This window comes from Physella acuta, unplaced genomic scaffold (genome assembly GCF_028476545.2).
Source record: "Physella acuta isolate Inbredline_101_S28 unplaced genomic scaffold, ASM2847654v3 ptg000890l, whole genome shotgun sequence".
NCBI classification, from domain to species: Eukaryota; Metazoa; Mollusca; class Gastropoda; family Physidae; genus Physella; species Physella acuta.
Window position 1 is genome coordinate 1,351,992 of NW_026732407.1, and position 11,950 is coordinate 1,363,941.

An 11,950-nucleotide genomic window follows, 5' to 3' on the forward strand; every position below is an offset into this window, starting at 1 on the left:
CACATCATGCACATCAATATATAATTGCGTGTTTGAGCGCGCAAAGGCGTTGGCAGGATATTTTACCACCCATCTCCTTAAACTGTTAGATCCGTTTAAGTATATAAGCCATAAAGCTAGGAATGGAAATAATTCTTCTGTAAACATGTGTCCCTTTGTATTCATAAAATATGTCCAATGTTTCATCAGGATTTTATAAAAAATACTCTTTTTAAAAATCTAACAACAGTTTACACCACCGATTTCATTTTTCGATCAGCGATCGATAATCGGGCGCCTAGTTTGAGCTTCACCGTGAGAATAGATTTCAAATCACAAAAATCGAAGCCTGCCTGTCGTCACGCAAGTGTGGATGGATTACACAGGAAACTGCTAAAAACTTGTTGCGTTGCCGAGGTTATTAAAAACTAGCCACCTTGTTAGTTAGCCAATCGATTTTTTTGTTCTAACGATTTTTTAGACCGCGTGTGGTCAATTAGTGTCCAGCTACTGACGTGCTGGTAATGTAGGGGTTTTAAACTATTGGATGAAGGGGTGGAGGAGGGGTGATAAATGACGTCACAAAATAGTCAGCGATCTCTGACATTGATGGGAAAATAATTTCCTCCCTAGTGTGCAGGAGTTTTAAAGTCTGCTAGGTTTTACATTTCATTTGGAACATCAGAAGTGCATCTATACACAATATTTAAAACTCAAAAACATTACAATCAAATGCGAATTTATTCCACTACATTCTCTTGGTTAAATCAACTACTTGGAGATTTATGAACGTTTCGTATGCTATTTTAATATTTGTAAATACACGTAAAAATGTTTTTGAGATTTTGATTCAGTGTGTTGTGACGTCATTAGGAACACACAAATACTGGCGGATGCGACGGAAAATGGCGGTGTTTCTGGTGGTCGTTTGGTCGCTGGTCAGCTCTGACGTCACGGAGAGCTCCGATGTTGACGTCTTGGAAAAATCTTCCAAACTTTTGGTCGTCTTGATGCAGCTGGAATACACACATATCACAGAGTTAATTCAAACTCTTTGATACCTGGGATTATGGTATATTGGAATTACCTGTGTGTTACCTGTTTCGGGCGAGTTACCTGTTGCACGTGACTCACCTGTTGCACGTGACTCACCTGTTGCACGTGACTCACCTGTTGCACGTGACTCACCTGTTGCACGTGACTCACTCACCTGTTGCACGTGACTCACTCACCTGTTGCAGGTGACTCACCTGTTGCACGTGACTCACCTGTTACACGTGAGTTGACCAATGATGTGGATGAGCCGCCTCCTGAACGAGGTGCTGGCGCAGACGTAAGACAAGAAGATGACGACGTCACTAAGCACCTGACAGACGACAAAAGCTCCGTCCAGCCTGGAACAGACGACGTACGTTTAGCGAATCACTTCATGGTTGTGTTTACTAATATGTGATCATTTATGTTTAAATTAAATCGATAATTTGTTTAATTAACTAATACGTTTTTTTTTATAAAACTGTTTTGACAGCAAAATATGAAAATACTAAAAAAAAAGTTTAATGGTAATGTTCTGGTAATCGTATTTTAATCTGGACAAACAAAAAAATCTGGCAAACACAGAAAGCGCTAAATCTTAAAAATTATAATGGTTAACGCAACGGCCTACGTTTGAAAGAATCTAGAAATGTAACGGTCAATGATTGAACAGTCAACGTTTGAAAGTATCAAGAAATGTTTGGACCTAAGCTGTAAACAATATCAATAAATGTAATGACCTACGTTTGAGAAAAAAAATCAACAAGTGTAACGGCCTACGTTTGAAAGTACCAAGAAGTGTAACGGCCTACGTTTGAAAGTACCAAGAAGTGTAACGGCCTACGACTGAAAGTACCAAGAAGTGTAACGGCCTACGTTTGAAAGTACCAAGAAGTGTAACGGCCTACGTTTGAAAGTAGCAAGAAGTGTAACGGCCTACGACTGAAAGTACCAAGAAGTGTAACGGCCTACGTTTGAAAGTAGCAAGAAGTGTAACGGCCTACGTTTGAAAGTAGCAAGAAGTGTAACGGCCTACGTTTGAAAGTAGCAAGAAGTGTAACGGCCTACGACTGAAAGTACCAAGAAGTGTAACGGCCTACGTTTGAAAGTAGCAAGAAGTGTAACGGCCTACGACTGAAAGTACCAAGAAGTGTAACGGCCTACGACTGAAAGTACCAAGAAGTGTAACGGCCTACGACTGAAAGTACCAAGAAGTGTAACGGCCTACGACTGAAAGTACCAAGAAGTGTAACGGCCTACGACTGAAAGTACCAAGAAGTGTAACGGCCTACGTTTGAAAGTACCAAGAAGTGTAACGGCCTACGTTTGAAAGTAGCAAGAAGTGTAACGGCCTACGTTTGAAAGTAGCAAGAAGTGTAACGGCCTACGACTGAAAGTACCAAGAAGTGTAACGGCCTACGACTGAAAGTACCAAGAAGTGTAACGGCCTACGACTGAAAGTACCAAGAAGTGTAACGGCCTACGACTGAAAGTACCAAGAAGTGTAACGGCCTACGACTGAAAGTACCAAGAAGTGTAACGGCCTACGTTTGAAAGTACCAAGAAGTGTAACGGCCTACGTTTGAAAGTAGCAAGAAGTGTAACGGCCTACGTTTGAAAGAGATAATGCTCCTTCTTCTTGACGCCATACGTGTCGAGGTGGAAAGAGACGAGGTGGTTGATGTTGGAGGGCAGGGAGAAGATGAAAAACAGGAAGGTCGAGGTCAGAACAACGGCGTTGGCCTGCATCTCCCGCCCCCGTCTGTCCTGACGGTTGGGGAACACCATCTGGGTCAGCTTCATGTGACGCTTGAGGGACACCACCATGCCGATGTTTGCCAGGGCGCCAACGGTCAGGGGCAGGTAGACCAGGACGTACCTGGGGATAAAAGGAAGTCTTCAGCGAACAGATGGCAACAAAACACATTTGTTATGGTTTTCAGCATCGATTGCTGGGTGTGGATTGTCTTTCATTCCTTTTAAAAAAAAACAACGGGCAAACGATAAATAATGATGTAGGATATTACTGACTCTCTTTTCTGTTGATTCCCTCTTCCCCTGTCGATTCTCCCTTCCCTTGTCGACCCCCCCCCCGAACAAATGCCTGATAGTAACTCTGGCCATGATTTCGTTGCGTCATACATATGTTATAGTCATACAAAATCTCCCCCCCCCCCCAATACACACGTCCAATGGAGGCACCATGAGCAAATTGACTTATCTTGAAGCTAGCACATGAATACCTGCAGACATAGACAAGACACTTATAAACGATGCTTAGATCAACTTACATAGAAGCTGAAGCTATAGCATTAAAAATGTGGGTGTGTTCTAATGACAGACTGGTCTGGACGATGGTGTAGGTCCCGTTCTGACTGGCCACGCCGTACTTGACGGGCAGGTAACCGTGGACCAGTAGAGAGATGACCACAGCCGTGATGCACACAGGCAGGGGGCTGGCTATCAGGCACAGGTTCTTGGACCTGGAGCAGAGAAAAGTTTCAAGGGGCTTGTGACGTCAGAATCATCTAAAATTAGTAATATTTATTTTCCCCGGAACTACAAGTCAAGAAAACGGTAGTACGGATGCGCCGAGCACTGTTTTATGAATAACTGTCTGAAATATCATCACTGATAGTATGGCATTGATGTGTTAGTCCTAATGCTTCAAAAGTCTGATAGAGATTCATATAATTCAAGATGATTTCCATAATCTACATGATTTCAGAAATGGCTGGATTATTGGTTGGAGATAATAACCAAACGTGACGGAGCTAAAGATGTGTGGGCTTGTATGAGCTAAAATGTTTTTATTTGTTTGCCGTAACATTTATATGACTTGACCGACCTGAAAAAACAATGGACGTGACTAAATTGTTTTTGTGATTTATTTGAATGTGTTTGCTTACTTTTGACGTATTAGACTGACCACATGACTTTCTTGACTGACCACCACGACTTACATCACTGACCAACACGACTCACATGACTGACCACATGACTGATGACTCACATGACTGATGACTCACATGACTGATGACTCACATGACTGATGACTTACATGACTGACCACATGACTTACTTGACTGGAAATGCCACAACCAAAAACCTCTGTACGGCCAGTAGACAGTTGAGGCTGTAGAGTGACCGTCTACACGCCACACCCAGGTATGTGGTTGACCACAGCTTGAAGTAGGCATAGACCACACTTGTGGCGCACATGTTGCCGAAGCTGCACACCTGCACATTGGCCGGTGGAAAAGTTGCACAGTTTAATTTTTATAGCTCATCATGTAAATTATTTGTATCTCCCCGGGGGGGGGGGGTGGAGGCGGACAATGGTAAAAGTATATATCTATCTATATATATAATTCTCTTCTGGGAGCCGTTAGAAAACAAGCTGCAAGCGCCTCCGTGAAGTCCCCTCTCTTTCTCTCTATCACTATCACTACCACCCCCACCCCACCCCCACATTGTCTGGTGAGTTGTGGTCACGCCAAATGTTTACAAAGCTAAATGTTTACAAATCGTAGAGCCGTAGAGCCGGGTTTCTATTAGGGTCAGATAATTTAGTTCGATTTAAACTTACAGGAGGTAACTAAGAAATAACTAAGAGGAGGATGCTTTCACGGGGGGGGGGGGGGGGGGGGTGTAGGGTCGGAGTTAGGGGAAAGGTTGGGGGGGGGGGGTTAGTGTTTTAAAGCAAATATTTTCAGTGGCAGCATTTGGTACTGTCAAATTCACAAATTATGAATTACTGAAAAGTAGAAAATAAAACAACTAAATAGCGGCGTATGATACGCTGCGGGTCGGCTCGTTTTCTATATTAACGTTATTACATCGAGAGGGGGGGCACTCCCCGAAGAGATGCCTGAAAGAAACTCTCGATGGGACAGGCCGTAAGAAAATTAACATGAAAGATCTTTATCCTTGCGGATGTAAGTGTATATAAAATATAGTTACACGAATCAGAGTTCACGATAATGCCGTAGTTGTATTAGTTTGCCTTAGATTGAGTGAACATGAAAATGGTGACCCATTTAGTTTACCTGATAGACCGTTAATCTGGACTACCGGTGCCATAGTAACGTTGTTAGTTTACCTGAAATCCGTTGTCATGGTGACGCTGCTAGTTTACCTGAAATCCGTTGCCGTGGTGATGCTTCTAGTTACCTGAAAGACCGTTAGCATGGTGACGTTGTAAGCCTCGCTCAGGTTCCAGGCCACGAGAAAGGAAGTGCTGGGGTTGCGCATGCTCTTGCTCAGGAAAATGGCGGCGCTGAGCACGAGAAAGATCACTGACAGCGGCTGTCCTGGAACAAGTAAAAGTCAGTGACATGGCGTGGTTACTGTTGCCATTTGTATTGCTTCTTATGTGTGTGTGTGTGGGGGGGGGGGGGGGGGTCTAGTATGTGAATACAGATAGAGCGAGGTCTCCCCTAAACTTTCTTGTATATTCGTATGTAACAGTAAGGATTAAGATGGTACTCCCAGTGGATCGGTCAATAGAAATAATTGTAAGTAAGCTTGTGACAAAAACGATAATAACACAGAAATCACGGGCCTTAAAATATCACTGACATTAAAACCACTGACATTGGACAAAAGACCCATACATTCACCATACCAACCACAGATCAAAAGACCTATACTTTCACCTACCAACCATAGATCAGAAGACCCATACATTAACCTACCATCCATAGATCAAAAGACCCATACATTCACCTACCAACCATAGATCAGAAGACCCATACATTAACCTACCATCCATAGATCAAAAGACCCATACATTCACCTACCAACAACTTTTACCCACGTGAAGATTTCCTTGTAGAACTCATACACTTCCGGTGTGACGATGCCACCAGCGAAAGGTGTCGCCACCAGACTCCTGTTCAGGTACTTCACTTCCGGTACTGAGGCGCTGGTCTCGTGTTCCACACAACAACCAGTGTCTGTATAGTGGCTTTCGTTCACTAGCATTATCTGGCAACATAGTCACACAGCATTATCTGGCAACATAGTCACTCTTAGCATTATCTGGCAACATAGTCACACAGCATTATCTGGCAACATAGTCACACTTAGCATTATCTGGCAATATAGTCACACTTAGCATTATCTGGCAACATAGTCAAACAGCATTATCTGGCAACATAGTCGTTTAAGCGTTATCTGGCAACATAGTTATAGTTAACATTATCTGACAACATAGTCGTTTAAGCGTTATCTGGCAACATAGTCATAGTTAACATTATCTGGCAATATGGTGATGATTACAATTATATATCAATATTGCGATTGTCAGCAAGATATGGCAATTGAACTGACCATACATCTCATCCATCGTTCGTTTGATCCTGCGGATTGCACGCGCGGTCAATTAGTGCAATTTTTTTTACCTTCACTAAAGGCCCAATGGCGTCACTAGGTGGGATGACACCCTGTGCGGTAACCGAGGGCGTCGTCCCCCTTCGAGAACAGCTATTTGTACGATATAGTAAAACTATAAGCAACTTGGTGTCACCCCCACCCAGGATGGTGTACCCTGCTCGTAATAATATCTTTAATAAGCTATCAAGCCAACTGCAAAAACAGACTTTCCCTTTAAAATTATATTTCCATTTGGTGTCACCCCCTTAGATGGGGTCAACCGGTGCGGCCGGCACCCCGCCCCCGCTCAGTCAACGCTCAATCAAAATTTTTTATACATTTCTATCAACCAATGTTCAATTAATTGTCATAATTACTTTATTACGTCACTGTGTATTAATAGCTACATTTCTAACAAAAGGAAATCCCTAATCAGCTAAATACTCACGCAAGATATGAACGCAGGTAACCACAAATAAAACAAAACAAAATGGCTACACAACACTAGATCTAGTCCTGTGGTGTTTTTTAAACGACGGAAACGATTGGCCAGTTTGTTGTAAGATTCTCAGCTCTACTCACTGTGGTCAACATCGTCCACTCCCGTCTGCCTTGTGCGAGTCGTATGTTGGTGGCGGGAAGAGATGGGGGGGGGGGCATTCCTGTCAAGATGGTGAAGATGATGCTATGGTGGGGGGGGGGGGGGAGGGGGATTCCAGAATGATTCCGGTGGCTAGTTTAAACAACAAAGTGTTTGTTTTGTTATCTAATTAATTAAGTAGCGTCTAATTAACGAGTTCCGCTACAATTCAATATCACGTTCTCTCGATGCGATATCATTACATGAAGACGCTTGTGGCGGCCAGTGGTCAATATCCAACCTGGTTGTATAGAGTGCCGTGTCTAATCTTTTATCCATCTTTACACTGACATTAACGGCTTGCTTGCGTCAGTTTCATGCTTGCGTCATAGCATCGTGTCACCAGTCTCTGTCATCGTGTCACCATGACATTGTGTCACCAGTATCCACCATTACATTGTGTCACCAGTCTCCACCATTACATTGTGTCACCAGTCTCCACCATGACATTGTGTCACCAGTATCCACCATTACATTGTGTCACCAGTCTCCACCATGACATTGTGTCACCAGTCTCTACCATGACATCATGTCACCAGTATCTGTCATCACATCGTCTCACCAGTCTCTACCATGACATCTTGTCACCAGTCTCCACCATGACATCGTGTCACCACACTGTTCATGACATCATGTCACCAGTCTCTGTCATCAATTCATGTCACCAGTCTCTGTCATAATATTGTGTCACCAATCTCCTTGTGGTGTAACTGCATTCAGTGAACCATAAATTATCTTTAAAGACTCAACCACCGTGTTCTAGACTTTTGAAGTCTCGCTAACTCACGTTAAACGAGAGTGCCAAATGGCGGGAATTGTATCGCAGCTACACATTACTTTAAAACCAGCATCTGAAGAATGTCCTAATATTTGAAGTAAAATCTCAATATTGGGTGTGAAATCAAATGTCATGTGTATTTAGTTTGAATTTGTTTGCCTGTTTGTTTTTTACTGTAAAATCTCCTTCGTCATCTTTGGATCGATGTTAAGACCTGAGAACTTATAAAGGCCAACGTTCGAAGATAAGGACATTAATTAGCTGGCCTAATGATGGAGCAGGCAAACAAGGGCTGATAAGATTCTTCAGATGTGGCCGCCTTTCATTAATACAATTTTACGTCGAAAAATTAAGTACATTTTTCCGACACACTAGAACAAAAAATAAGAAAGTCTTTCAGCGCCTCCCTCCCCCCCCCCCCCATATTTTTTAGTGTCCAGATTTTAACAGCTTTATTAATTACTGGCCGGAAATAAATTATGTCCTTCCCGGAATATGTTATAGTAGTTTATGTAGAAAATTAATACTTTTACCATCAGGAAGACGGAAGGGTTATAAAGAGATTTAAAGACAGTTTTTAAACAGGGCATGTAGCGAGATGTGTAGGGGGGAGGGGGGGGGGGAAGATTTGTTTAAAAAAACATTTATGATCGACGGTAGCAAAAGTTCACCCAAATATTTTAAGGTATGTTTTAAGTATTATTTAAATTCAATTCAATTACTAATTAAAAAAGAAACTTGGTGTTATAACCGACTGGGACTTAATAAATTGTGGTAAATTGGCCAAAATATGATAATATTAAATAATGTTATACACCAAGTGTCTTTAGCACTGGAGAGCCGTAGGTTAAGGTAGCAGTGTTTCTTCCAGACCTTTTTTCTCCGTGGTGCACTTGAAATTTTCGGGGGGGGGGGGCGGACACCCTCAAAAGTATATATTTCCTATATAAATTCCATTTCGTTCGGGGAGCGGTAGACTTTCTTCGGGGTGGGGGAGAGATGCCTGGAAGAAACTCTGTAAGGTAGTGATAGTTAAAAAATTCATTATAACAAGATTGAGATGGACGATGTCAGTCAACTGAACAAGGTACACAACTGAGTGTACTGTCGAATCTGTTTAAATAATTGAATTGTTTCCCTTTGAATGGTAAGGTTGTTACACAAAAATTATTGTAGACGGCGTATTATTTAGAAAATTTTAGGGTGCTTATCACTAGCTCGACAAGCTGTGTTTAAACTTTGTGTTTAAATCATGTGTTTAAATCGTGTGTTCATATAGTTGTGTTTATAATCCCCATAAAATGTTAAATTCTTCTCTAGCTGACTACCCCCAAATGACCTTCAAATCTGCTGCCTAACCTTGAAACACTGATATGACCTTGGCGACTAAATTAAGTACCCCATGAAGTTCACGTATGCAGATCAACAGCTAATCAGGGATTAACTAAAGCAATGTAATACACTAATTAGCGAAGTGGTAAGTGAATTAACAGACTTGGTGTGTGTGCTGTGAGATGTTGTACAAAAAAAACAAGGCACACGCCATAGGGAACTGATGCCAAGAATTGCAGACCTAACCGGCATAAGAACAAAAGACAAAACAGGACAAATGTGCCAGATTTTTTATGATCACCGAGAAGAAACATACCAGCTCACATAATATCAGATCTAGAATGTTTTCTTATTGTGCCCTATCAACGTTCATGTTTAAAATTAGAAATGCAGTTTATAGATTTTAAACTTAAGTCAGTCATTGGTTTATTGGATGCCATGGGAGTATGGCTGCAGTTATGATGGCTTATAACTGTCTCCTGTAATGAATGATTAAATAGCCATCTAGCTGTGGTGTAGTACTCCACCTTCCGGGCCGTTTACTTGGTAAACTTGTTACACCCCCCCCCCTCCCCACTTATACTCAAAGTGTTTTACACCACTAAAATGATGAACTTAAATATTTAAGTTGATGTAACAATTATATACACACACACACACACACACACATATATATATATATATATATATATATATATATATATATATATATATATATATATATATATTAATATATATATATTAATATATATTAATATATATATATATGTGTATTTATATGTATAGGTAAATAATATATAGCCCTCTAGTTGTGCCTGTACCGGGACCCTAATTCTACCCCCTTCCCCCCAGTGGCCCGTGTGACAACCCTTAAAACGTGTTACGGCATTCTCTTTCCACTCCCCCCCCCCCCCCCCAGTGTTGACTTTAAAACAGAAAACCAACAAAAAAAATCTTGAAAACAACGCAAGAAGCACGGACGCCGCACCGATATTGTGTTGACAGGGTTTCCCTGATGGACTCTCCGATTCGGGAATTTTCCAGGAAACCTGCGGCTGTCTTTGACAGGGGCAGGTATGTGACGTCATGTGTAGGTAGCCCAGAGATTTGCTACCCCCCCCCCCCTCGAACTTTTCATTTGCACCCCCCCCCCTCAAACTTTCAATTTGGCGCCCCCCCTAAGGTCGGCGCCCGGGGACATATGTCCCCCCCCCCCCCCCCGCCCATGTGTCCCCCCCCCCCCCCCGCTCCCCCCCCCCCCCCTAGCTACGCCTTTGAGGTAGCCCACGTGACTATTTTTGCTCGTCAAATTTTATGTTTTATAATTTATATCGTGCTAAACAGCCGTATAATTATAGTTAATTGCCCAATTTGACTACATGAACACCATCTCCTCAACTAGCGAGTCAAATAAAGTTTTTTTTTTTTTTTCGGTCAAGTAAAATGTATTCTAATACTAGATCGCAAGTGATTGGTTTAAGTTACTAAATAACTTTGTTGTGATGCAGTAATCAATGTAGCTATTAGTCAGTTTTAGTCATTAGTCAGTTTTAGTCAAAGACCATCTCAGTGGTCATTTTAAGCTTGCTTGGAGGAAAATGTTAATTTGCATGATTGTCAAATGACCTTGATCTTTGAACCATTAGATTAACCTTTCATTACTTGTAGCTGGGGGGGGGGGGAGTGTAATTACTCTACAATTATTTTCAGGGATTTTCACGGTGTGTGGGTGGGGGAGGAGATGTGGGTGTATAAATGAGACTTGAACGCGGATGGGGGGGAGTTTAAAATTCTAACTAAGTCCACTTCATCAACGAAAGTTCTATTGTCAAAGAAGAAAAAAACCAGCCCGGGAAGAAAATGTTAAATTCTTTGGACTGAATGGATGCCAAATAGATGTTGTTTGTACAGGGGGGCAGTGACGCAGTTTCTTAACTAAATGGACTCTGTGTGAGATCACGTGACTAAATGGACCTCTGTGTTAGGTCACGTGGCTCAGTGAGACGCCATGGCCAGAACAATAATGTCGTTGAGCTGAATGTTTTGATTGGTCAGCTGTCTGACAGACGAGCCGCTATTGGTCAGCTTCAGAAAACGGACGTCACGAAAGACAATTTGTTTCGTTATTTAAGAACTGTACCGCATTTCATGTTTAGGAATACTCCATGCGAGAAACTTAAAAATTTGAATCAAATCTCCAATTACGTTAATGATTAATTAAAAGTTTTTAAGATGAAAGAGACTTTACTCACCGCTGTAATGGTTGGTTCATCCGGGTATCGCCACGGTAGAGCGAGATAGGTCCATCAGTTGGTCTGGATCTAATGAGACCCTCATCACATGCCTCCCTCCCCGGGACTGCTCCGCCCTCTGATTACCTAAGCTGATTGCATTGTTTCTGCTGAACCTAGTGCACCTTCAGCAAACTGGGCCGTCCAAAAGTCATTATCAATATGCTGGCAGCAAATTTGGCCGTCTAAAAGTCATTATCAATATGCTGGCAGCAAATTTGGCCGTCTAAAAGTCACAATCAATATGGTAGGAGCATATTTGGACGTCTAAAAGTCATTATCAATATGCTAGGAGCATATTTGGACGTCTAAAAGTCATTATCAATATGCTAGAAGCTGATCTGGTCGTATAAATGTCATTATCAATATCTTATACATGATGATTTTGAACTCCACTATTTGATAATCACACAGATGGTAGTCAATATAAAGGAAGGCATTAACAATTGGGTTAATATCAGGTAGGATTATCCAGGATTGAGTGTATATTGGCTATAAGACATCTTAGTTTGGGTTAGA

The 11,950-nt window shown here is 41.8% G+C and overlaps 1 protein-coding gene across 3 annotated transcripts; it reads right to left on the minus strand.

Moving 5' to 3' along the window:
* Positions 1-733: 733 nt before the first annotated feature.
* On the minus strand, positions 734-11,538 carry LOC131952812 (uncharacterized). Of its 3 annotated transcripts, none has more exons than XM_059315671.1 (8): positions 11,393-11,538; positions 5,817-6,003; positions 5,188-5,327; positions 4,097-4,254; positions 3,306-3,497; positions 2,627-2,893; positions 1,248-1,373; positions 734-995 (listed from the first exon to the last, which is right to left on the minus strand). In XM_059315671.1, the coding sequence occupies exons 2-8, from the start codon at positions 5,998-6,000 to the stop codon at positions 830-832; spliced, it is 1,233 nt and encodes a 410-aa protein (XP_059171654.1). In that variant the 5' UTR covers positions 6,001-6,003; positions 11,393-11,538; the 3' UTR covers positions 734-829. The 3 variants fall into 3 exon arrangements, with proteins under 3 accessions (XP_059171654.1, XP_059171653.1, XP_059171655.1); XM_059315670.1 differs by lacking the exon at positions 11,393-11,538 and adding an exon at positions 6,973-6,990; XM_059315672.1 differs by lacking the exon at positions 11,393-11,538 and adding an exon at positions 6,839-6,913.
* Positions 11,539-11,950: the final 412 nt, after the last annotated feature.

Coding starts and splice junctions, on each gene's coding strand:
- LOC131952812 (XM_059315670.1), bottom strand. Junction 1,374..2,626: donor GAGCATTATCTCTTTCAAAC/GTAGGCCGTTAC, acceptor CGTCTGTTCCAG/GCTGGACGGAGCTTTTGTCG. Junction 996..1,247: donor GGTCAACTCACGTGTAACAG/GTGAGTCACGTG, acceptor TGTGTATTCCAG/CTGCATCAAGACGACCAAAA.